General features: G+C 40.0%; 1 protein-coding gene and 1 pseudogene across 2 annotated transcripts in view; both read left to right on the plus strand.

Moving 5' to 3' along the window:
- Window positions 1-7352, plus strand: part of LOC116046619 (ladderlectin-like) — an 8335-nt gene extending 983 nt beyond the window's left edge. The window contains exons 1-6 of one of the 2 annotated variants that reach the window (XM_031295019.2): window positions 669-789; window positions 1083-1145; window positions 5274-5363; window positions 5764-5898; window positions 6915-7029; window positions 7128-7352. In XM_031295019.2, the coding sequence (XP_031150879.1) occupies window positions 1083-1145; window positions 5274-5363; window positions 5764-5898; window positions 6915-7029; window positions 7128-7192 (468 nt within the window). In that variant the 5' untranslated portion in view covers window positions 669-789 and the 3' untranslated portion in view covers window positions 7193-7352. Of the gene's footprint in view, window positions 1-668; window positions 790-1082; window positions 1146-5273; window positions 5364-5763; window positions 5899-6914; window positions 7030-7127 lie in introns of those variants that run through there. The other variant, XM_036004405.1, reaches the window with a different exon arrangement.
- Window positions 7353-21186: 13834 nt separating this feature from the next.
- LOC116046625 lies at window positions 21187-25284 on the plus strand (annotated as a pseudogene).
- Window positions 25285-27067: the final 1783 nt, after the last annotated feature.

The following is a 27067-nucleotide window of genomic DNA, read 5'->3' on the forward strand; positions in this document are numbered from 1 at the left end:
TGTGGCCCATGGTCGTGCTGGTCTTACAGGGAGGTGTGTTCAGGTGCATTCTGGGCGTATTGCTATCCAACAAAAACCTGGTCTAAAGTCAGTAATGCAGCAGTTCATTGTTATTTTAACATAACCCGTTAGTAAAACACTCCTAGGCTCGTGTACAGTACAGGTGCACACTATGCTTGTTACACACAAAGGGACGCACAGCAGCACACACATGCAGAAGATTACAAATAAAAATATTACGGTGCAAATCCTCCATCATAATAGCAATGCGCCAAGGTCCAAACGCGCCTGGCTTTTAAAGGGAATGGGAGATGATCTCTGATTGGTTGATTGCCCAAAACACACCTCTGATTAATAAAGACACTAAGTACAACCCTTTAGAACCATGCGCCCAGCGCACGGACCCTTTTTTCCGGCGTCAAACTAGCAAAAGTGGATTTGGACACGCCCTAAACGCACCTGAGCCAGGTGCTTCACGCCGTGCGCTTAGATCGTTAAAATAGGACCCAGAGTGTCAAATGATATGTGGAGTAGAAGTAAAAGTAGCATGAAAGGGAAGTAAAGTACAAGTATGTTGGCTGCAGTACCTCTTACTGGAAGAAGTTTCATAAGTGTTTCCTTGTTCATTTTTACATAAAAACATGTCAACCAGCAATTTAAACATGTTCTCAGGTTTACATATTTCAGATGCTACGGTGCTATGATAAACTATATAAAGACATTTTCTTTCAGTGACGGTCATCAGCTTGTTCTTCTCCTCTGTTTCAGCCAATCATCACCTCAGCAAAGGTAATTATATTTCAATTAATTATCACAATTTCATCTATTTTTAAAAATTAATTCTGTATTAATCAAAATGACATTTTCTAGTTTAAGAAAACTTGGTGTATTTAATAATTAGACATTTTAATTATGAGATAATATATCAAATATAAACCATATCTATATTATAGAACACACTTATAATTAGCTGGATACTTTAATTTGATAAATGGCTCATTCATGATCAATTGCAGTCATTAATTGTCTGCCTTTATGTCCTTGTCTGCAGTATGTTGACTTTGTTTAACATCTTTCCACAGATGGCATCAGGCTTTCCGTTTGCTTTGTTGCTCTGTTTGTCCAGCGTACTGTTGGCTGCATCTGTAAGTACACTCTTAAAGGTACACTGTGTAGGAATTTCTCCCATCTAGCGGTGAAATTGTATTTTGCATTTAAACGAATAGTGCTCTCTAGCGCCTCACATTTTAAAATGCCTGTTGCAACTACGGTAGCCGTTATGTGTCACGTTGCTTTTTTAATTCCCTTTTTCGCTTTTTTGGCGACGAGGATTCCTTCTCCTGTGGCTCGGCCTAAGTATGATCCTCCATTATGAACTAAAGTGCAGTGCAGGCTTTCACATTTGCCAGGGCAATGACAAGTGCCTCTCACTGATCTCCTTCTCCGTTTCAGCTGGTTTCAGTCACGTGACGCTGGCTCTGAACGAAAACACGTTGTGGATTAGCTAGACAGGTAGGCTAGTGCTTTATGTCCCTCTCAGCGATTATAGTTTTTCAAGATGGCGGAACGTCATGGAAACCTCCTTTACGATAACGGTGTTGTTGTAAAGAGCTCACTGTGTTAGCTAGCATTTCAATCAGGAAATACTTTGTTTCAGATATGCAAAGATTTATTTATTGTACATATGCATAATATGAAACGTACAAAGTCTTTGGAGATTAGACTCTTAGGTAGAGAAGCCAAGACATATCCCCCCAATGGAGCCTAGACACTGGTGATGGTGGAGAAGGAACCCGAAGACCAACGAAGGAGCCAACGGGAGCGGTCTGCCGGAAGGGGACTCAGGGCGCCGTGATTGACGATGAAGGGGAGGAGGAGGGTTGCACGTATGCCTGAAAAGACAGTTGACAGCAATGAAGAGAAGACATTTAAAGCAGGGATGTCATGCTGTGATTGGATCATGAATTTCGAGGCCAATTCTGGTTGGTTTACTGAAAAGTGAATGCCTCTAAACAGCTGAATAGTTTTAGGAAGAGAGAGCGGTGATTGAAGTTATTAGAAATCTTCCTGAAAGAATTTGCGCTGAGCTTCATTAATGATATCCTCCAACTAACATTTAACATATGTAACACATGACCAAGCCAAACAACATTTTAAACTACTATACATCCAATAAAACATGCACGTTGTTAATTGTCTCACACAATTACCTAATGTGAAATGCAAACAGATAAAAATTTGTTTGAATTTTCAAATTTGACACAAATTCATTTATTTTCAACTGCTATCTACTCATTCATACATTCACCAAAAACCTCCATTCAAACTTTAAAATGTTCCACATCTTTTATACATTCAGGGTATTATTCAACTTTCAAATCCCATTAATACTTTTTAAAATATTCAACCTTGTTTGAGACTAAGAGGAAATGCCCTTCTGACATTTTTACATTAATGTGTATTGGATAGAATGTTCAGACTCAGAGTGCAGGACCCAGCTGACAAGGGCTTGTTTGTGCGATAGACTACAGACTCTGTACTACTTTATTAAACACTATATATTACATTTAAATAATAATATATAATTAATAAATTATATCTATCTATATCTATGTGGCTATCTGCCACATGGCGAGTAAATGTTTGTACCAAAATAATTCTGCTTTTCAGTTTTCATTGTGGCGAAGGTACAGCTACTTTCTTCTGCTCCTCTACTGTCTACAGGTTGGAGCTTCACGGGGGGGTGGGCCAACACATGCACACAGACAAACACTGGCGCACACACCAGACGCTAGCCACCACATCACTTCTGTTTACTGATAGCTATAGTTTACCTCAGGCTAATTAATTAGCTAGTAAGTGGCAATCTTTGGCAGCCAGCCTTCCTAATGTAGCGGACTCAGGACACACTACAAAATCACCACGACACCACAGCTCTCTTTGGATCTTGGTTTTATTGAGTGAGTCTGTAATGATACAACATGTGACAGGGACTGCATCAATTCCACACACCCTCTTCTCAGACTACTGTCTCTCTCAGTTTCCAAAACAGACTGAGCATAACAAAACATTTACACAGTCTAAAGATAACAAAACATTTACACAGTTTAGTAAAACGAAATGATCGTATAGTGGTTATTTTCTTTGACAATCATACCTGTAATGATACAACATGTGACAGGGAATCCATCAATTCCACACACCCTCTTCTCAGACTACTGTGAGGGATACATAAAATAATAAAGTAAAACAAATGCAAAATAAAGTAAACATGCCCTGCCTCATGTGTAATAGATCACAGGTAAACACAGACACCTCATATGTGCACACACACACTAGAACAGTACAAATACACATCACATTCATTCTATACAAATCCCACAGGGAAACTACATTTCCCATAATGCCACACGTCTTGAGGCGCGACTGAGCATGCTGCGGCAAAGCAGTGGCACTTCAAAAGGAACACAGTGCAATACAAACTTCCGCAATAACTTTGAAACACATTACAGACTCCAGCCCTACACACCACATCTGTCCCTCATCACTCCTCCAGAACATAGTCATGGCATAGTGCATCAACATTGGAATTACATTTATAAGTGGAATACTCTGTCAACGTACCTGTCTCTCTCAGTTTCCAAAACAGACTGAGAGAGAGACGCTCATGTGCATGTACCACAATACACAGGTGATTCACCGATCATAATTATCAACATATCTAAACAAAAATAAATGTACATGAAACATTACTGCTTTGTTCTGGGCTGAAAACAATTCAACAACAGTGACAAGGCTAATCTAACACAATCACTGCATTTTAAATTACATTATAAGAAGGTAGTAAAATCCATACTCCCCCCGTCATTGTCGACAAATGGAACATCCTGTTTCCCCTTTTGAGACAGTACCACTTAAGAAAATAAAGTTAGCTGGAATATACACAAAACACACTATTACACTAAAGAAAGCACAATGAAATGAAATCACCGATCATTAACTGTTGACCGACAAGCAGGTAACAGTATCAGTTCACCGTCCGGGAGGCTCTGACATACTTTCCACACTCCGTGTCCGCGGACAGCTGTAGGCTTGTACCGGTTAATGTTCTGTGCATTGTCGGACACATGCAGCCACTTTCCCGAAACCGCTTGCGAGACTGACACAAGTCCACAGCGGTGTGTATGTCCGAGCCTGTCTCCACCGCCTCCACCTGCAGATTATCAACTGTATGGTTTAGAATGAAAGGGAGAAAACAGGACGCTGAGTGTCTTTTTGACAACATAATTAAGGCGGCAGGCGCGTCTTGCTTAGGCGCCCGCCTTAACTGCAAAGTGCTGGGGGAAACCCTGCTTTCTAACAATGTACTTAGGGAGGCAAACAGACTTTCCCGTCAGGCACAGTGAGCTTCCAAATTATGTGCATTAACCAGGTGGATGCAAACACTTGCAGCTGCAGAATGAGATCATCTGACGGAACCTGATTTACCAAATGTTTCCTTTAGTTCTCCTCATTGTCAGCCAAGTGAAGCATGATTCAGGCATATCTTTCATGATGATGCTTGATGAATTCTGTCTGAGATATGTCACTCAAACATACATTTTGTAACCCCACCCACAATCTTTTCCTAAACCTAACCATCCCGTTCTTGTGCCGCATATCCAACCCAGTCTCACGGCAGAAATGGTCACGTAATTTAATCTATTGATTTGTGTACACTGACACGTTTATCTCGTTTTATTCATGATGGTCGGGACATTTTTTAAACTAATGTATTTCAATGGGAAGCATCTTTCTGGATCACGAACGATTCGACAACAATCCACGATCTCCAGGGTGAAAGTCCTGTGTTGTTTGACCTATCCGAGCCCCCAACCAACCTCCCTATGCAGATTTTCAGGCTTTCATACTACTCTCTACTAAAGAATTTTGCTCGAAAAAAACGAGATAAACGTGTCCATGTACACGAATCAATAGATTAAATTACATGACCGTTTCACGAACTGCGAGGGCTAGACACTAAAGGTGACTTTTTGTATTGTCAATGTACCTGATCAAGCATCACTTTTTGATGCACTGGCAGGCCCGTATTCAGGATTTTAGCAATACAGAGAAAGTTTATTCAGGACAGTATCTCTAACTCGATGGGTTGCTCTAATTGTAGTCTCGCATTGCCAGCTCTATCTCCACAGCGCTGCGGAGGAACAATTCCATAAATGAACAGTTGTCGATATAGACTAGTCTGATTGTTTCTGGTGTGTTTGTTCATACAGGGTCAAGCTCCCTGCTCTCCAGGTTGGACTCAGTTTGGCTCTCGCTGTTTCGCTTTCTACAGCGAGACAAAGACCTGGATCAATGCAGAGGTACAGTTCTTTCTATAATAACACATGTATGCTTAATACCAATGTACTCTAATACTTTACTGCAGTACAACTACTAATACCACACTGTAAAAATACCCTGTTAGAATAAAAGTCCTGCATTGAAAGTATCTCAGTATCATGAAGAAAATGTAGCTAGTAAAAGTATTAATAGCAGTAAATAAGTAGCCTACATTTACTTGTACTGTAATATAGTATTTTTACAGTGTGGTATTAGTAGTTTTACTGAAGTAAATGATCTGAATACGTCTTCCACACCACTGATTACTAGTATAAAAATGTGCCCTGTGACTGTATAACTGGCCTGAGATCATATCTGTTAATAATGTGATTATGTTTTGTTTTTCTTGACGTTTTAAATTGATGATATTGTCTCCATTAGAACTTCTGCATCTCCGCTGGTGGGAATCTGGCTTCCATCCACTCAGCTGACGAACAAACATTCCTCAAAGACTTCGTTAAACAAGTGACCGGTGCATACCCAGATTCCTGGATCGGAGGTTTTGACGCAGTGAAGGTAAGACTTTTATCATCACACAAGAAGTGATGTCGCTCGTCTCTCAGCCTGTTATCATGAACTATTCGTACATATACAGTAGCTGTGAAAAGTAAATCACTGTAATCTGTATATATTCCACATATTTATTACTGTCAGCAGCACATGCTGATCCTCGTAGAGAGGAGGTTGGGGGGATGTTTGGTTCCTAAAACACAGGGCTTTCAAGCCGGGGACCAAAGTTCATGTCCTGAAGAAGTTAAGGAGAAAACACAAGACTTTCACCCAGGAAACAGGTGTTCATGTCCTGAAGAAGTTAAGGAGAAAACACAAGACTTTCACCAGGAAACAGGTGTTGTCCCACAAGTGTTTTAATCCAAACCACCATCTTTTTTCTAATCTTAACTAGTCGTTTTTTCTAAACTTGACTGTCGTCGCTGCATGATGCTCACATTTTGTCTGCTAAACTCAACTGTAACTCTGAAAGGACCGTCACTTCACGGTGCTCTGTACATGGCTCACAGTCACCTTTCCTCTGCTAAAAGGTGCTGTAGGTAGGATTGTGAAGATCCAGGACTTAGACCAAAAATTTGAACATCGACAACATCTCACCCTTTCCGCTAAAGCCCAAAACGGTCTACTAAGCACCTCCCCCCACAAGGGAGAATGAATGCGTGTGCATGAGCAGTGATTGACATGCAGTTAGACACCCCGGCCCTGATTGGTGCATCTGAACAGGGAGCAGTGGATTTTTGCAAATTGCACTACAGGCTGTAGGTGGTGACAGAGGAGCTGGATTTTATTTTCATGACCTGCTTCATGTAGTTCTACTGGAACATAGGGTCACATTCAGCAAATATGACAGAAAGTTAGTTTTATAAGTCTTACCTACTGCATCTTTAACTATAAGGACCGTTAACCTTAACTGTCATGTGACTGGTAGAAAACAAGGAGGATCCTCTTGTGGCCTGAATGAGTATTACAACAATAAAAACTCTTGATTTCACTTTGACTTTAAAACCATCTTTCTCCTCCAGGAGGGTACGTGGATGTGGGCCGATGGATCCAAATTCAACTACAATAGCTTTGATGCGGGGCAGCCTGACAACTTCCGTGGAGGGGAGAACTGTCTTCTGATGAACTGGGGTGGAGGTAAAAAAAAACATTTACTTACTTGTTGTATGTTGCACTTTTAAATAAAATAAAAGTTAAATGTAATAAGTTACATTGGTTGGAAACTCTCTCTACAGCAGACAACTGGAACGACGGGGGTTGTAGCACCCCACTCCCTTTCCTGTGCTCCAAGAACCTGTGAGGCCTCCCTCCATCATGATCTCACTACAGCTCATCTATAATCTCTATCATTGATTCTCTTTCAGTTTGTTCTGCAGACAGAAACAGCTCTCTGCTGACAGACTCACTTTCACTTGTTTATTATCTGAAGAGTTAGGAAACCGTTCACATTTGAGTTTTAACATTAGAAGGAAACTGACTGAGCTGGACAAAAACATAATCAGTTATTGGACTTTTAAAATGAAATAGAGAAAACATTTGAATATTCACAGATCTTTTCCATTTTAGTTTACTGAATATTATCTGTTATAAACAGCGCCCACTCATCTGATAAAATATTACAGCCTGGTCTCACAGAATTCCATGAAATGATCAGGAACTGTTAACGTCGCATTACGTGGTGGTGGGACGGAATGTGTGAACATTCTGTGTGGCCACCACGGAAAACATTGCCAATGTAAAGTCAATGAGAAGATGATGTAGCATTAAGAGCGACTAGGGTAGTGAGTAGTATGAAAGGCCGAAAATCCACATAGGGAGGTTGGTTGGGGTGGTGGATGGGTCAAACACAGGACTTTCACCCAGGAGACCGGGGATTGTGTCCCGCGAGTCACGATTCCTAAACATAACCGTAACCGTCCCGTTCTTCTTTTCCTAAACCCAACTGTCCCGTTGTTGTCCCATGTGTCATGGAAACGTAAGCATACCCACGACCTTTTCCTTAACTTAAGGGGCCGTGTTCATTTCTGTGGGTCCATCACAGAATTTTTGGCGATTCTGTGAAACTACCACAGATTTTGAGTTAAGGGGCCGTGTTCATTTCACGGAATTCTGTGAGATCAGGTTTAAATATTAACACACTCATTAGATTTCTTTCTGAGAGTTATTGTTCAGATCGATAAAACTCTCACGTGTGTACGCTAAATATGAAGTTCCCTCGACCAGACGCTAGCTTAGCTTAGCACAAAGACTGGAAACAGGGGGAAACAGCTAGCTTAGCTTAGCATAAAGACTGGAAACAGCTAGCCTGACTCCATCCAAAGGTAAACCTACCAGACATGAGTGGTGATGATCTTTTCATCCAAAATGTCCAGATAGAAAATAAAAGTGTATATTTTGTCGGACCTTTCTGTGATACAAGAGGAGAATGCAACTGTTATAACACTTCATAATAACTAATAATAATTCATATAGTCCACTGGTTTAACAAACTGGTTACTTGTTATTCTTAAAACTGGTGTGTTGTGTTCTTTATTCAGCTGATTTTCTTCACTATATAATCAACTAAGCATTCAAAAATAATAGACATATTGTCACAAAAACAGTGTCTGGTCCTGTTGTTGTTTTCTAAAAGGGCAACATGACATCATGACTTCGCGTAAACATACACGCCCACTTTCTTAAGCCAAGTGGCGTGTTATCTGTACGCATGTTGAGCTCAGCATCAGCGTGCATCTCTACACTGTATACAGCGGACATAAACATACACGCCACTTGGCATGTTATTGTGGGAAGAAAGCGACGGTTGAGTTTAGGAAACGTGAAACGTGGGACCTGATCCCCGGTCTCCTGGGTGAAAGTCCTGTGTTTGACCCATCCTCCCCCCCGACCAACCTCCCTACGCGGATTTTCGCCCTTTCATACTACTCGCTACGGCGTCAATTCACACGCAATCGCAAGTTAATGTAAGTCAATGGAGGCCAAACGGCGAGTATGCATCTTGATAACACGCCAATAATGGCATATGAATTGGCGTGTCATACATACGCCACTTCATGAGATCAGTCTGAAAAGGGACAAATCATTACTATTTACCCTGGGGGCTTCAACTCACAACCTTTGGGTCTAAAGACAAGAGCTGATCTCAGTGAGGTATTGGCCAGGTGATGAAACGACTGGCTTCATGACATCAAATAGACAATGTGCAGGACTGCTTCAAAATGTTGATGATGAAATACTGTCACTAATTCCACTTTGTATAGTAAGGTATGTTATTTATTTTATTATGTTGCCCGGGTCAATGGAATTGCAAAGCAAATGCAGGATTGTAATATATATATATATATCATCCTGAATATTACCCATTCTCATCTTGTCACCCTAACTGTCCTTCAGTACCAAATGTTGAGGTACTTGTACTTTACTTGAGTCTTTTCTTTTCATGCCACTTTCTACTTCTACTCCGCTACATTTCAGAGAGAAATATTGTACTTTTTACTTCACTACATTCATCTGTTACAGCTTTAGTTACTAGTTACTTTAGTTACTCCGCTACATTCATCTGTTACAGCTTTAGTTACTAGTTACTTTACACATTAAGATTCCTGCACACAAAACACACTATCTAGACCTACTCTCTGTAAAGTGTCCTGAGATAACTGTCGTTGTGAATTGAAATTAATTTGTTTTCCCTTTTTCAGATAACATTCTGAAATTTTGCACACTAAATCTACAGCCACCTCAAAATTCTTTGCATTTCACGGTTATGTTTGAACCCTTCTCAGATTTTGTATGAAATTTATTTTATATTTCCAGCAGTGGAACAAGTTTTTATCCCCCCCCCCACCCCCCTCAAAGTGATCAATGCTACTTCACCAATAGTCTAGACCCTTTATTAAATATATACCTAAAAAGTAAAACACTGTAATGTGAACAGTCTACGCATAGAACGATAAAATCAGAGCGGCAGTTGCTGGTTTTGTTCAGCTGCTACAGAGCTCCGGGACGCCGGCTACCAGCGACAGTTGTTTAGCCGCCAAAAGGTGACTGTGAGCCAGCTACAGGCACCGCCAGATGATCGTCCTTTCAGCAGCCGTGGTAGTGGAGTCAAGCCAGAAAAAGTGAGCGTCATGCAGCGATGACAGTTAATTTTAGGCACAGAAATTACTTGTTAAATTTAGGAAAAAGATTGGATTTGGATTAAAACACTCCTGGGTGAAAGTATTTTGTTTTCGCCACGAAGTGAACTCCATTCTCCGGCTTGAAAGCTCTGTGTTTTATGTTTATAACACGTTGTGCTATTTCATTTTGAGATTATTTTCCATTGGATATTGAAGTTCATAAATAAGTCTTTTGGCATGCACATGGCACTTATTCCATGATTTTAGGAGAGGGATCTAATTCTTGCACGTTTTGTGTTGTTGTGCATGATCAAAAACATTTTTTCCCAGTAACTGTAACAGATTACATTTACCTTTATTAACTCCGTAACATGTAACTAGGAACTCCCCAACAGTGTTTAAGAGCCAACAGACAGACGGTGATGTGTTAGCTCAGGGTCTCCAGCAGAGGGCAGACATGTTGTTTTATAGATCCAGCTGCTGAACCTCTGGATCTGATGATGTTTCTGCCTCTCAGTCAAGGGTGTAGGTTTGGTTTCAACATTGATGGGGGACACATTATAACTGGGGGGTCTGGGAGTCATCCCTCACAAAATCTTGTCTGCCAAACACTTCATTTCCTGCATTCTGGTGAATTTTGATGCAACAATTTATGGTGAAAATGTCTTTATTTATGTAAAGGAAATGAACTCTCTCCTTTATTGTTCAAAACTTTCTTCACATTCAAAACAGGATTTGTTTCAGGATGTGTTATTTTTTAGGAATCATCTCCATCTCAACAGCTAATCTGTTAGAGAATGAGACCTTGTTAAAGCCAGAAGCTCCAAAGTTTAAATCTACATAAATCTATCTTTATTTTTCATTTCCTATTGTGTTCTTTAATTTCACACAGTTGCTTACATGTTACGTGCATGTTTTGAGCCACCTCAACGGTTATTTTTACCTGTTTTCAGGAGTAGGTTTTTCATATTTTTTGAGGGAGACAAATCTACGTCTTCTAAATATTGGGAGGAGACATATCCCCTGCATCCCCCCCTGAAATCTACACCTATGCTCTCAGTGGATCAACTCTGTCACACTGCTCACAGCTGGAGACCTCTGATGATCAACAAAACTTTATCATCATTATTTACTAATTTTTTTCATGCTTAAGTAAACAGAACACAAGTCTGTACAGCTCCCGGAAAAGAAGCTGTTTTTCTGCCTTCTGTATTTGTTTTACATGTAATTGCTCTGTGCCCACTCTAGGAGGGGAGGGGTGAGAACAGGCAGTGTCCAGAGTGGGATGGGTCCCTTATAATACAGCTGGCTTTCTTTTTAAGTCGGCCTGTGTAGGTGTCCTGCAGATGGTGGGATGTTCAGATCACATCCCACCATCTCGCCCAATGGGAGACCTGTTAACATTTTACTAGTCTGGGGGCATGCCTTCCCAGAGAAGGTTTTAGCGTGTAGCCTAAATTTGGTGGCCTCAGGCACATTCGAGTGCCACTATTCCATCATATACACTGATCTTAATTATTGCATATTTAAATGAGTTTTCCTCCCTATATTTTTGTATATATTTTTATTATACATTATTTTATTATTGCCTATATCTCTATGAGTCTATCAATCATCTGACGCAACCTGAGTAACGTCCAGAGATATTCAAGTCATTTTTTGGAAGTCCAAGTCAAGTCTCAAGTCTTTGAGCTCGAGTTCAAGTCAAGTCCCAAGTCTTTGAGGGGAAAGTTCAAGTCAAGTCTCAAGTCTTTTGCCATCTGATCTGTCCCTAACACTGTATTGTTAAAGGAACACGCCGACTTATTGGGAATTTAGCTTATTCCCCGTATCCCCCAGAGTTAGATAAGTCCATACATACCCTTCTCATCTCCGTGCGTGCTGTAAGCCTGTCTGACTATCTTCTAACCGTAAATAAACCGGGAACTATATTCTCAGGCGGAAGAATATAGTACTTGGGCGGAATGATCTGCTTTGCAGCAAACCTGTCTGAGAATATAGTTCCCGGTTTGTTTACGGTTAGAAGATGGCTGTGTCTTGTGTATGTATGTATGGACTTGTCTAACTCTGGGGGTTACGGTGAATAAGCTAAATTCCCAATAAGTCGGCGTGGTCCTTTAAATCTTATGAATTCAAAGCATGTCCTGTAGCTACCATCCAGACAGTACAGTATCAAAGTATTGTGGGATAACTTTATGGGGTCTACTTAACACATCCCTCTAGCCCTCAGACCTGGTGAAATATTAACCTAAGTCTGTCACATCATATGGATACAACTATAAAGATACAATGTGCCTGTTCCCAGCATTAGCACAACACTTTGCGATGGTTAGCTTGTTACCTGTGACGATATATATGCTAAATGTAACATCTCTTTCACATCAGCATGTGAGTGACTGACCTATTTGGGTGTGTTTGGAGATGCCTGATGAAGTTCGATGTTGTTGATCCGGATTTATCTTGGTGCCACACACCTTGCATGTAGCTGTTGGCTTACTGCCACTGTTTACCAAGTTATTGAAAGCAAAACTAATGACAAAAGGCACAACTCCAGGAGGACTTGGTGTCGCCATGTCAATGTATTTTTTTTTATGTGAGTGCACGCACATAAGGCATAACGCATGCGTTACATTGCACATTATGGCAAAGGGCAGGGGACATGAGGCTCGTCATACCTTTCCCCAACGTATATGCGCCAATAAAAGAAAATAGAAATACATGAATGAATTTAGATTTAAAAAGCTATAACTGCATGAAAACAGGTTGTTGACGAGTCTCGAAGCTCGAGTCTGAAGTCTTTTTGGGTCGAGTCCGAGTCAATTCTGAAGTCAGCTGTTTGTGCGACTTAAGTGCGACTCGAGTCCAAGTCTCAGACTCGAGTCCCCATCTCTGACGTGCACACACGTCTATTTATGGTGCGTTCAAATCAACTCAGACCTGTTGTGACATGGTCTCTTTCTTTGTGCAATTCTCTACAGCTTTGTCGTCATCAGAATCCATTGGAGTCACTGTAGTAGCAAAACTGCTTCCTTTCATTCTGCTCTTTGACTGCAGTTTAAACTTGTTGGAAGTATTTAAGCCAACAACCTGTAGGCTTATACCATCAACAATTCCAAAGGTTGGGTCAGCCAAGACTCTCACATGTCTCTCAATAAATGCAACCATGTTTGTGAAATTAGCTCTGTCATTTGAGGCTTCCCAAATGTCATTTCCCTGAGCTTGAAGGGCAACTTGGAAATAACCATTTAAATTGGTTAGTTAGTTGGTATCTAACTCTTGCATGAACTGAAGTTCTTCCATCACATTACAACATCCACGCAGGATAATGCGAATAATGCATAAGCTTGGAGGGCTTTGACATCCTTGGACTTGATTGTTGTCCAAGATAAGAGCTTTTTCTATATATGCAGTATGAAAGTGTTACCGATTTTTCTATATATGCAGTAGTAGTCTTGTACTCGTTCCCAAAATGCTCTTTAAGAAGACACTTAGCCACAGTGTAGCCACGTTCAGGAGCAATGAGTTGGCAGCTACATGGTCTCAGTGCACTTTACAATTAAAGGAACAGAAATATCAGAGAGCAACAAAACAATTGAACATCATTAAAGCAGCAATAATAAACAAATACAGAACAAGCAACATAAGAGAATAAGTGAAAAGGTATTTTGGGAAGGACACAGAAAGAATGGTGTGTTATGGTTGTAGTGTAATGAGTATCAATCCCACCGTGTGTGTGTGTGTGTGTGTGTGTGTGTGTGTGTGTGTGTGTGTGTGTGTGTGTGTGTGTGTGTGTGTCTGTGTGTGTGTGTCTGTGTCTGTGTGTGTGTGTGTGTGTGTGTGTGTATATATATGTTTGTGCGTGTGTCTGTGTGTGTGTGTGTGTGTGTGTGTGTCTGTATGTGTTAATTAGCAGGTACAGGTACAGTACTTAGCAACGCACACGCCCTCTCAACAACCACTCATTATATACCCACTGCTATCAGGCTGTGTGTGTGTGTGTGTGTGTGTGTGTGTGTGTGTGTGTGTGTGTGTGTGTGTGTGTGTGTGTGTGTGTGTGTGTGTGTGTATATGTTTGTGCGTGTGTCTGTGTGTGTGTGTGTGTGTGTGTGTGTATATGTTTGTGCGTGTGTCTGTGTGTGTGTGTGTGTGTGTGTGTCTGTGTGTGTGTGTGTGTGTGTGTGTGTGTGTGTGTCTGTATGTGTTAATTAGCAGGTACAGGTACAGTACTTAGCAACGCACACGCCCTCTCAACAACCACTCATTATATACCCACTGCTATCAGGCTGTGTGTGTGTGTGTGTGTGTGTGTGTGTGTGTGTGTGTGTGTGTGTGTGTGTGTGTGTGTGTGTATATGTTTGTGCGTGTGTCTGTGTGTGTGTGTGTGTGTGTGTGTGTGTGTGTGTGTGTGTGTGTGTGTGTGTGTGTACACATGTGTGCGTGTGAGTAAAGGACCTTTCATTTGGCGCATTGTTTTTTTTATTTAATGCTGCCCCTTTTTATTTTTTTTACGTTTAACATACCAGGATCTATGGAGAACGATATCTCACTACCATTAATGCCGAGTGTGTGTAATGTTAATATAACTGATTCTGATTCTGAAAATAACATTTTGAAAAAGGCAAAAGGTGCGAGACTGTGTACAGACAATCATAGACACACACACACACAGACATAAACACAGACACAAATACACACACACATAGAGAGAGACACACACAGACACCCCTCCCCTGAGACTATACACACACAGACTTGTTATTTTTTATCAGTCACTCCCTCCCCCTGACCTGACCTGAACTATAGCAGCTACATGATTAATATGAATCTAATGCTAACCCTTAACCATCATTTATGTTTGTGCTCACACCTTAAATGCTGTTTTTACATCCTTTAAACATTCACACACTAGTAAGGCTGCGAATTACGATTATCTTCACAGTGAATAATGTGTAGATTATTTTCTAGATTAATAGATTAGTTGTAGACATTTTGCTTCTTGCATCTTGCTTTTTACACACACACACACACACACACACACACCCATACACACACACACACACAGACGCAAGGCAAGGCAAGGCAATTTTATTCATATAGCACATTTCAGCACAAGGCAACTCAATACATCATACAGATTTAATACAAGATAAAATACAATAATAAAATTCAGAGTTCAGTATAAAAATTTATAAGAAATAAAATACACGAATAAAATTCATAGTACAGTATAAGAATTTTATTTAACTCTTTGAGGCACAGGAAGCCAGTGTCAAGACTTGGAGTGATGTGATCCACTTTCTTGGTCTTAGTGAGGACTCGAGCAGCAGCGTTCTGAATCAGCTGCAGCTGTCTGATTGATGTTTTAGGGAGACCTGTAAAGACTCCGTTACAGTAGTCTAGTCTACTGAAGATAAAAGCATGGACAAGTTTTTCCAAGTCCTGCTGAGACATAAGTCCTTTAACCCTTGATATATTCTTAAGGTGGTAATAGGCTGACTTTGTAATTGTCTTAATGTGGCTGTTAAAATTCAGGTCTGAGTCCATGTCTACACCAAGATTTCTGGCTTTGTCTGTTGTTGTTAACATTATCGTTTGAAGCTGAGTGCTGACTTTTAATCGTTCCTCTTTTGCTCCAAAAACAACCACCTCAGTTTTTTCTTCATTTAATTTAAGAAGATTTTGGTACATCCAGTCATTGATTTGTTCAGTGCACTTAGTCAGTTGTTGTATTGGACTATAGTCCCCTGGCGATAAAGTCATATAAAGTTTTGTGTCGTCCGCATAACTATGGTGACTTATCTTGTTGTTTTCCATAATCTGAGCCAGTGGAAGCATGTAGATGTTAAACAGGAGAGGCCCCAGAACTGAGCCTTGGGGAACTCCGCACGTCATATTTGTATGCTCAGATGTATAATTCCCTATAGACACAAAGTAGTCTCTATTCCTTACGTAGGATTCAAACCACTTTAGTACTGAGCCAGAAAGGCCAACCCAGTTTTCCAATCGGTCTAGTAATATGTCATGGTCAACCGTATCAAATGCAGCACTGAGATCAAGTAATACCAAGACTGAAATTTTCCCACTATCTGTGTTTAAGTGGATGTCATTTAAGACTTTAACAAGCGCTGTCTCAGTGCTGTGATGTGGTCGAAAACCCGACTGGAAGGCATCAAAACTCTTGTTTAGTGACAAGAAAAGGTTGAGTTGTTGAAAAACCACTTTTTCAATGATTTTACTTAAAAATGGAAAGTTTGATATCGGCCTATAGTTGCTGTTTAGTGACGTGTCTAGATTGTTCTTTTTTAAGAGTGGCTTAATGACTGCAGTTTTCAGGGCCTGTTCCAGGGAAGATGCCTGAAAGAAGAGACACGTTTACAATCTGTAGAAGCTCTAAAGCCAAACAACTTAGAACATTTTTGAAAACGTTCGCTGGTATAATATCAAGGCAATAGGAGGAGGTTTTCAGTTGTTGCATAATGTCCTCCAGGTTGTTGTGGTTGATCGTATAAAGTTGTGTCATAATGGAATTTCTTTAGCTTGGACACTGTGACAACACAGGTCTTGCACTTGATGTGGAGGCACTGACTGTCTAATTTTCTGAATTTTATCTCTGAAGAAGATGGCAAATTCATTACAGGCATTGGTGGATAAAAATCCAGATGCTACTGGTACTGGAGGGTTACCTATCAACAGTAGCAAACAAAGTACGTTAATTATTATTGTTTCTGGCAATAATGTCAGAGAAGAAGGACCGTCTTGCATTCCTCAGTTCTAAATTATAAATGCGAAGTCTCTCTTTATAGGTGTCATAATGGACCTGGAGATTAGTTTTTCGCCACCTGCGTTCAGCTTTTCGACACTCTTTTTTCGGATCTTACAAGTGTGGTATTTCTCCATGTAGATCTTTTGTTATCTGAGACAGTTTTTACCTTAATGGGTGCAATGGCATCAATCAGTTTGTAATTTTACAATTTAATTTGATTGAATTAAAATGATCAGATAGCGCAATTTCAGTCACCACAACATTGGAAATGTTCAGACCCTTGGAGATAATCAAGTCCAGAGTGTGTCCCTTGTTGTGTGTTGGCCCTGTCACATGCTGAGTCAGTCCATAGTTCTCAAAAACACAACACAGTTCTTTGGTCCCCCTATCCTGAGGGTTGTCAACGTGAATGGTAAAATCACCAGCAATAACTACACAGTCAAAATCAATATACAGATCACAGACAGCAGTTCAGCAAAGTCTTCGAAGAAGGCTGCACAGTATTTAGGCGGCCTGTAGATATTAAGAAATATAGCTTGAGGGGAGGACCTCAACTAAAGAACTACATATTCAAAACAAGCAAAATTTCCATAAGATAATTTTGTACATTGAAATGAGTCATTAAACAAAATGATGATTCCACCGTATTTCTTATTAACTCTATTCTCACTCACAAAGTCAAAGTTAGGAGGAGCTGACTCACTGAGTACAGTAGCACTGTTATTATTGTCCAACCAGGTTTCAGTTAAAAACATAAAATCAAGGTTGTGCTTAATAATAAGATCATTGATTAAAAATGATTTACCTGCCAGGGACCTAGTGTTTAATAGTGCAAATGTCAGTGTGTTAAAGTTATTAGTTGTCTTATTTTATGTGACAGACTGTGGCTGACAATGAATGGATACTAAATTCACTGTCTTTGCAGTTAAGTAGTTGTTACATTGTGGCTTCACCAATTTGTTTTGTCTGTTACTGATTCTAACTGGAATGATGGAGCTGGTCTGTGGATGGAGGTCGTCTGTGGAAGTGCACCTGTGCACAAGTCCACAGTACGTAAACAGTCAATCATGAGTCTGTGTGTTTGCAGGGCATGCCGCAAGTTCCTACAGAGCATTTGGTTGCCTCGTGTATTGGGATGAATACCATCCCTGCCAAAATAACAAGCCACGTTCCCAAAATAGATTACAATTGTCAATAAAACCTATTTTGTGAATGCTGCATGTAGACTGCAGCTGCACACACACAGACACAGACACACACCGATACACACACACACACACCTAGGCCTAGTTTAATATGTATTATCCTTGTATACAATATGTGTAGTAGGGGGTCCCTGCTCCGTCTCTGTTTCAGTTAAGGGGTCCTTGGTTTAAAAAACGTTGAAGACCCCTGCTTTACTCAAAAGTACAAAGTTGTCTCTTTGGTCTTTTAATGGAGGTGATTCCCCAAAAAGTGGTGGCGTGTCAGATTTGGGTGCCAACATTGTGTATGCCAATGGCAGACACACACATACTCAAGGACATGTTTCCACCCATTTATAGTTAACGGTGTGAAACAGCAGCTGCTCAGTAACGATTGTTTACACACATTTTCTGAAAGCATGCCTCACACTCTCAGAACTCTACACTCAAATCAAAAAACACACACACAATGGGCAAAACCCCTCAATGCTCCTGCAGAATTAAACTTTACATTAAAAAAAAATGTTATTTCTTCTCAAAATGGTATTTTGTTCTCAAATGACACACACAAACCATCATATGAATAGACATTTATAAGAACCAGTTGAACACTGATGTGCTCAGTGTAAAACACTTCATCTCCATTCATCATAATGACTTAGGCCTTTTTTTTGTACAGTGTTACAATTACTACAGACAGTACATACATAACAATAACGTGTGTTATAAAATATTTGAGAATATTGTTTTTATACTCATAACACACAAATACACTGTAACAAATATATTTTATTTTTCCCACAAAAACAATGTACACAGTGTACATCCCAACCAACACAAAGTTGCACATACAGTGGTCTACATACAAAACGACAGAACAATTTACTGTATACAGTTACAGTAAAAAAAGTACGCGTTTGTGGATTTCGGTCATACAAAAAATTCTCCAAAACAGAGGAGCTCACCTGTTGCCCTTTTATGCTAAAGCTCTGATTGCTAATTGTAAAACTGTGTGACGGGTGTTTGCCCATGTGATGAGTCAGTGTGCATATTTGAATGGCAGTGTGTTCCTTGTGAAAACAAGAGATTTTCTTCATGAAAATTGTGCCAAATGCAGAGAATTGTGTGTAGTGTTTTGAAAAAGGTGTGTTTTAGAACTGCAATTTGAGTGTAAAGCAGGAACTGTGCTTGTAGTTTAGCAGAATTGGTTCAGGGGGTTGGTGCATGAGTTACATGTTGTGGTCATTGTGTCTCAAGTACCAGTATTTGTGTGTAAACAATTGAGAAAAACTGTAAGTATAGCCTATACTGTATTGTAATAATCTTGCTGGTTTTGTTAATTACTGCATTTGTATAACTTTGCTTTCTCGTTCGTTCTACAGATTCGTGGGGCTCATGTATGTGCCGACTAGTCTTCTTCACTAGTCGTCAATTTTGGGGTGATGTTTGGGTTCACTACCCCCTTTATGGTTTCGATGGAGTCCAATCTCCAGAGATTTTACATTTCCCGTTTCATGTTTGTCTATACAATTAATATGTTCATATTTGCAATGAAGTCTCTCCTGATTGAAATAATGAACAGTCCCTTAGGCAGCAGATAATTAAGCACACAAGTCAGTTGTGCGCCATGGGCCGCAGGTTTTCTACTGTCTAGGCTGTCTGAAAAAATTATTTAAATTTTTGTTTTTACTTTTTCGGGCAACTGAATTAATGCGTAACACTTCCTTCACAGATGTTTGACATTGAAATGATTCCATCCATGTACATAATTCTCTTTCTTTACAGGTACGCTTTTATTGTGACAAATTTGCTGGAAGTGTTTACATCAATAAAATAACATCGAAAAAGTACTACAAATTCTGATGGTAAATCTGCTGCTGTTATCTTTGTTAACTTTTTATGTGTGAACAGTCAATTGAAAAATTAATCGTTAACAGAACTCATGTAAACAATGATCTTAGGATTAATTAATGATTGTTGTAACAAGAGCTGTGGAAATTTACCAAATCAGCCATTGTAGCACAATGTTTTCATTTGCCTTTATTTGTTTGAGAAGGCCAACAGACAAATACCAGCTTTTTATCAGATAATTTACAGTGATTTTGTGCATCGTCATGATCTGAGGGAGGGATCCATGCTGCTGGTGGAGGGAAACAAAGCCACACTACTGGGAACCACCAAGACCAGAACTCTTCTGTTGGTAGTGGGTGGGAGGATATAGTTTAAAAAACTCAGTCAGAGTCACTATCTTCTTATGTTTGTAACTTGAATCTTGTATCGTACTGTCTTGCTCTTCTTAAATACATAGTTGTTCAAATAAAGTACTGCTGGTTGTTTTTCCCAGTTTCAAAGTGCTGCTTTCTGTTTATTTGCCCCCCCGCCACCAAAAAAAAAATTTTTTTCCCAAGGAACTTGCTTTTATCTGACACACAGTCATAATCAAATAGGACTCTGCCGCTTTCTTCTGACTTTCGGTAACACCATGACGCCAGGCAAGGGGCACGGACTATGTTGTGTTCAATTTGACAGAAGGTCGGAATTTCTGGGTTCCCAGTCAGAAATTATACATGTCTTAGGCATAGACTGTATTAAACAGGTCTATGGTCGGAGATGTTAACTCTGAAAGATATAACGTTATTTGCCCTATGAAAGCATGGACAAAGACGAAAATGAAGGACATTTACTCGATCATTTTATTTTAGTTAGTTTTGCAAACAGACATTACAGTTTTAGTTAGTTATCGTTTTTTGTAATGCTTCGTTTTTATGTTTATTTCAGTTAACGACAATGTTTTTTCCCACCTAGTTTTTGCTATTTCGTTCGTTTTCATTAACGATTATAACCATGGTGCCAACCCAATTCCCTAAGGACTTAGCTACTGCCACCCTCAAAATATATAATATATAAATGAAATATATAAATATAATATCCATAAAAGTGCATCCAGGAGATTTTGGCTTCACTTTGTACAGCTGGAGGAAGTGGAGACTCAGAATCAGAATTTAACCCATTCGGTTATATTTACCTCTGACATTTAGTGGAGTAGAAGTATACAGTAAAAAAAAGGAAATACCCGAATGTTCCACCTCTTACTGGAAGAAGTTTTATGTAACACATTTTTCCTCATTTTTTTTATGCACCACCATGTAAACATGTTCTCAGGTGTCAATATTTCAGATGCCACGTCACTTGCAAAGAGGTCTCTGCGGACTGGAAAAGAGGGGCTTAACTTGAAGGATCTGGCAGGGCTTTCAACACGTTTTGATAAACTATAAAGACTGGACATTTTCTATCAGTGACAGTATCAGCTTGTTGTTCTGTGTCAGCCAATCATCACCTCAGCAAAGGTAATTATATTTCAATGTATTATCACATTTACTCTATTTTTATTTTTAATAACTACTCCTGTATTCATCGAGAGGACATTTTATATTTTGAGAACACTTAGTGTATTTAATATTTAGACATTTTAAATATCAGTTAATCTATTTAATATCAAACCATATATATATTATATAAAACACGTATAACTAGCAGGATACTTTAATTTGATAAATGTCTCACTGATCACAGTCATTAATTGTCTGCATTTATGTCCTTGTCTGCAGTATGTTGACTTTGTTTAACGTCTCTCCACAGATGGCATCAGGCTTTCTGTTTGCTTTGTTGCTCTGTTTGTCCATCGGACTGTTGGCTCCATCTGTAAGTAAAAACTATGCAACTATTAATTTAAAAACAACTCTATGTGTTGCACATGCAGTATAATGCAGTGGTTTCCCAACCTGTAAGATTATGAGACAGTTATTAATTAATGTTACTAGTTTTAATGTAGGCTGAGTGCAAACTGTAAGCTGAAACATTAGATAAGTTTGTTCTGTGAAGCTGTTTGGGCTGAATGTTTGTATCAAATGTGCTATATCAATAAAGTTGAGTTGAGTAGTCCTGTAATTAGACTGCTCGTGTTTAATACGTCTTTTTGTGATCACAGTGTTGTGGACAAACCTGCTGCCCAGGTCAGTACAGTATCTCTGACTCGTTGCTCTGATTGTATTTGACTTATTTGTTCATATAATGTTACGTAGGGGATTGTATTTTTTGTTGTGTGAGTGTGTCCCTCCTTCCTCTCTTCTCCATGTTGGTTTGTCTTGGATTTTTCAACTTCTTGATTTTACTAATCAAGGAATTTTCAGGGAGACCAAGATGTTGCAAAACATAAGATCTTAATTCAACCAAAGACCTGAGTTACTCTGCAGAGGAACTGAAGACATTCTCTAGCATGCCAGTCATTTATACATTTGGGAGGATAGAATAGAATAGAATGCCTTTTATTGTCACTATACACATGTACAATACGATTAAAAGCAACTACTTTCCCAGTGCCAACATATCACGCGTCAACATTTTTCCCAGTAAATATATTTCCGATGGGGTTATTGGAATGAAATTTTCACCAGATGCTTTCACAACATGAAATAAAATAAGTACACAGTTGAGACACTATATACATATGAAAAAATAAGTGGTGTTATATACAGTGTGATTTGATTGTGACACAATATTTGAATATTGCCCGATAGTGGTGATCATATTCAATGAGTAATAGATATTGGACAATGATGGAGTCCATATCAGTACATCAGGCATTTAGCATTAGGAACCACATAAGGCCATTGACCTCGCTGTCCCTGGCTGTACGCCCAGATGTTAACTTCCCGTACATCTGCTCTTGACTGATTGCATCACGTGGAAAGATATATTACGTCCTGATAGGGATTAGGGAGAAAGAAATTATGTTAGGTTTCTGAAGGAAGGATCGGAGGAGCTTGTAGCAAAAATTATCTATATAATTTATTAATAATGCAAACAGAAGACATGCAACACTGCCTCACAGAAGTTAGGGACCGTTCGGTATTTATGGAATGGACCACCGGAGGAAAATAGGGGAGGGTCATGTCTTTTTACTCTTTGTTGAGGCAAAATTTCAAAGTGGCTGGTTTGGTGCATATTTTTCCATGTAGCTCTCAGTCTCGGCCCCCCATCTCTAGCAGATGGGTCTGACCCAACAAAAATCGCAACATCCCCCACCACCATGATGCACCAGACCTGGCCCTACCCCCACGTTCACAGATAGGCCTATTGTGAACAACGAGCTATTTAAGCTCTTGTGAAGATTCATAAAATGGATCACAGCGAGCTGAGGATGAAAATACGGACCGCTAGCTGGAAGCACAAAAACCTAAGTTTCACTCCAGACCCTGTTGGGTGAGGAGACATTAAAGAAATAGATTTTTTTATAGATAATATTGACGCTCCAAAATTACGAGGAGTCCATAGAGTGTTGGAGTGGTTGCTGGTACTCTATGAAGACAAGCCATGTGGTGTCTTGGATATGGATTTTGCCTTTGAACTGTTTGCGTCCTTTTTCGAGAGACAAACAATCGAAAAAGAATGGTTCCAGGACTGCATACTGAATCCTGAATATGGGATACCAGTTTTAATATATAGACAAACAGGCAAGCAGTGGATTATATTGGAAGACGGGTCGGCGTCAATGGAGAACATTTTACTGCAGCTTCTGAAAGAAGAGGACGGATAAAAAAGAGGTTAAGTCATGTATGTCATGATTGTAAAAAAACAGTGGCTATCTGTACATCTTTGCCAAGTGCAAACCAGTACAGAAGGCATCAATAAAAAAAAGTTGGGGAGGGTCATGCCTCTTTTCCCAATCATTTTAGAAGGTCATAGAAAAATGTATTGCTGGTCTATTTTGACTAGCCCCTTAAATTAAAAAACAAAAGCGAGCTTGCTACGGACAGGCAGATGTCGATCAACTTCACATGCTTCACTCAGTGCAGTCTGCTGCCGGCCGGCACAATGAAGGTCTCCTCCCTCCTTTATCCAGGGAGCTGAGTGAGCACAAGCAATAACCAACTAGCTGGAGAAGGGAGGAGGCACACACGCAACAAAAAATACAAACTGCTACGTAACAAGAATCAAACTTTCTCTTTTTCCAACATTGTCTTGAAGGTTCCTGCCCTCCTGGTTGGACTCAGTTCGGCTCTCGCTGTTTCAGCTTCAACTTCCAAGGATAGAATTGGGTCGATGCAGAGGTACAGCAGTTTTATCAAGACTGTCCTGACCTATATTTAGATTTCTAGTGGCGGTGTCCTCTAGTGGCCATAGTAGTTATGACAGGAGCAAAAAATAAATCACTTTACTTCCTGCTTTGCTGCCGCCATAACTACTACGGCCTTTAGAGGGCGCTGTCACTATAAACCTAAATATGAGTCCTAATTGCTGCTTGAACAAATGGCTTATGGGACTGTTTTTTGGGAGAGGACAGTCTCTAAAAGTATTAATACTTTGTAACAGTAAAAGTCCTGCATTGTCCAAAGGTATGTCAGTATATAAATTAGATGTTCTGAGATTGCATCTGTTAAAATTGTGATTAGGTTTATGTTTTTTTCTTAAATGTTTTTAACCTATTATATTGTCTCCATTAGAACTTCTGCAAGGCCGCTGGTGGGAATCTGGCTTCAGTCCACTCAGAAGAGGAACATGTATTCCTCAGAACCTTCATTAACCAAGTGAGCGGTGCAAACAAAGTTACCTGGATGGGAGGCTTTGACTCAGTGCAGGTGAGACTTTTATCATCACAGGAAGTGATGTTACTCATCTCTCGAGCTATCGAGAAAATTAAATTTGATGAAAGAAATAAAGAACAGAAAGAGGAAAATTACTCTAAATAAAACAACATACAAAAAGAAGGATCCTCTTTTGATTTTCTTTGACTTTGACCCAATCTTTCTCCTCCAGGAGGGCGTGTGGATGTGGTCTGATGGATCCACATTCAACTACAAACACTGGGGTGCGGGGGAGCCTAGCAACGGAGGTGGAGTGGAGAACTGTCTTGAGATGAACTATAATGGTAAAAAACAACAACATATGAAACATATTGTCTTCTAAATAAACATGATGATGCAACAATGACCTCTAAACTTATCGCAGGTGGTCATATTTTGCAGTCTGAAAGTTAAAAAGTTAGACATTAAAACTCTGGAAAATCTCTCTACAGACAACTGGAACGACGCGCCGTGCAACCTAATATTTCCTTTCCTTTGCTCCAAGAAGCTGTGAGGTCTCCCTCCATCATGATCTCACTACAGCTCATCTATAATCTCTATCATTGATTCTCTTTCAGTTTGTTCTGCAGACAGAAACAGCTCTCTGCTGACAGACTCACTTTCACTTGTTTATTATCTGAAGAGTTAGGAAACGGTTCACATTTGAGTTTTAACATTAGAAGGAAACTGACTCTCTGAGCTGGACAAAAACATAATCAGTTATTGGACTTTAAATCTATAAATAACACAAAATGAAATACAGAAAACATTCAAATACTCTGACATCTTTTCCATTTTAGTTTAGTGAATATTGTCTGTCAGCTCTGTCCAAAGGTAACAACATCCACCTACCAGATATGAGTGGTGACGATCTTCTCTTCAAAAATGTCCAAATAGAAAATAAAATCCAAATGTTGTCCAAACGTTCTAGATGAGTTTCTGGTGTGTTGGCTTCTTTATTCATCTGTTTTCCTTCAGTTACAATTAATTACAGTTTTGTGTGTGACCACTGGGTGAAACATTGACACAGGAAATGCTTATAGATATCAACAGCCACAGGTACAGGTGTGTGGCAAAGGGGAAGGCAAACATCTTTTTACCGTGTCAGCAGTATTCTTTGATTTGTGTTTAATTTGTAGAGATAAATGAAACTTACCTGAGATGAAATGCAAATGCTGAAAATCACAGACTCGTGGCATACGGCCAGCAAAACGGTGCCATAAAAGCACTAAAAATAACAAAGAACTAGAACTGCAAGCAGTTATGACGGGGTCCAAGCCTCCGATGCCAGTCGCCCCGGGAAGCTGCACCACTCGCCCCCGATGACCCAGGGAGCTGCGCCAAAGCGGGACCTAAAGCATTATGTGGGGGGGCAAACATTGGTGAATATCAAGAGGTTTGATCCGCAAGGTCTGCGGTACGGTGTGAGCCGCGACGTCTGCGGTACATTGCTGTTGCAAATGTAGTGGTTAACAGTTCATCTCCATGCATACACAGACTACCTTTAACAATTCTCTACAATAAACAAACGTCTTAACCCCCTTGACCACAGGGGACAGCAGAGAGTAATGAGAGAGTGACTGAGAGGGTGGAGGGGGGAGGCAGGTGTGGTGGTTGAAGGAGCAGGGGAGGTGGTCAGGTTGTTGTAAATGGTGTCATAGGCGCTGATTTATGTTTTCCTCCGTGTGTGCTCACAGGCGCACGCCCTTTAAAAAAAAGTAGTCAAAAATGGTTTGCATTTCAGAACTTTAGCTAATGGACAGCGGCCGACGTGAACACACCCGCCTATTAACTCGATACTTAAGCCGTAAAGTAGGTTTCGTCTCAGGACAGCGCCACTTCTCACAGATACAGATAGCTTTGGAGATGAAAAGTTTAACTGACACGTAACCGTGATCAGCTTCGTGGGAAATTAAGAATCACTGTCACCGACATAACCAGTCACACTATGACAGACGCTCCACTTAGCACCAACTGCAATGTTTAATTTTAAATGAATGTAGCCTACTGGCAGTCTGGCACACGTGGGTGCTCAGTATTTTCAGTGGGTGCTCGAAATCTGGAGCACCCACAGTATCGGCGCCTATGAATGGTGTTGATTTTTGATTGAAAAAGTGAGAGAAAAGAGTTGCATTTGTCCACTGTGAAGGTTGTAGAAACTTTGTCAGGTGGGTTAAGAAGTTTGTTTATTGTAGAAAACTAGGGGAGCACGCGAAAGCAAAAACCAAAACATAACGCAAAAATGGGCGTGGCCTATATCATGTGATTCAGCTTGATTCAAGGAACACGTGGATGTAATTTCTAATGTGCGATGTGTAATGTGGAAGTTAAAGGCAAAAAAAAACATTATAGCGCCACCTAGTGGTCCACCTGTGTAATTTTTGGTAGGTGTGGTCCATGACCCATTGTCTATCTACCCTGTAAATTTAAAGTTGTTCACATTAGTGTAAGTGGTGAATCTAGACTTGGGTCCCATAGGCCATGCCC

This window comes from Sander lucioperca, chromosome 8 (assembly GCF_008315115.2).
Source record: "Sander lucioperca isolate FBNREF2018 chromosome 8, SLUC_FBN_1.2, whole genome shotgun sequence".
Classification (NCBI taxonomy): Eukaryota; Metazoa; Chordata; class Actinopteri; order Perciformes; family Percidae; genus Sander; species Sander lucioperca.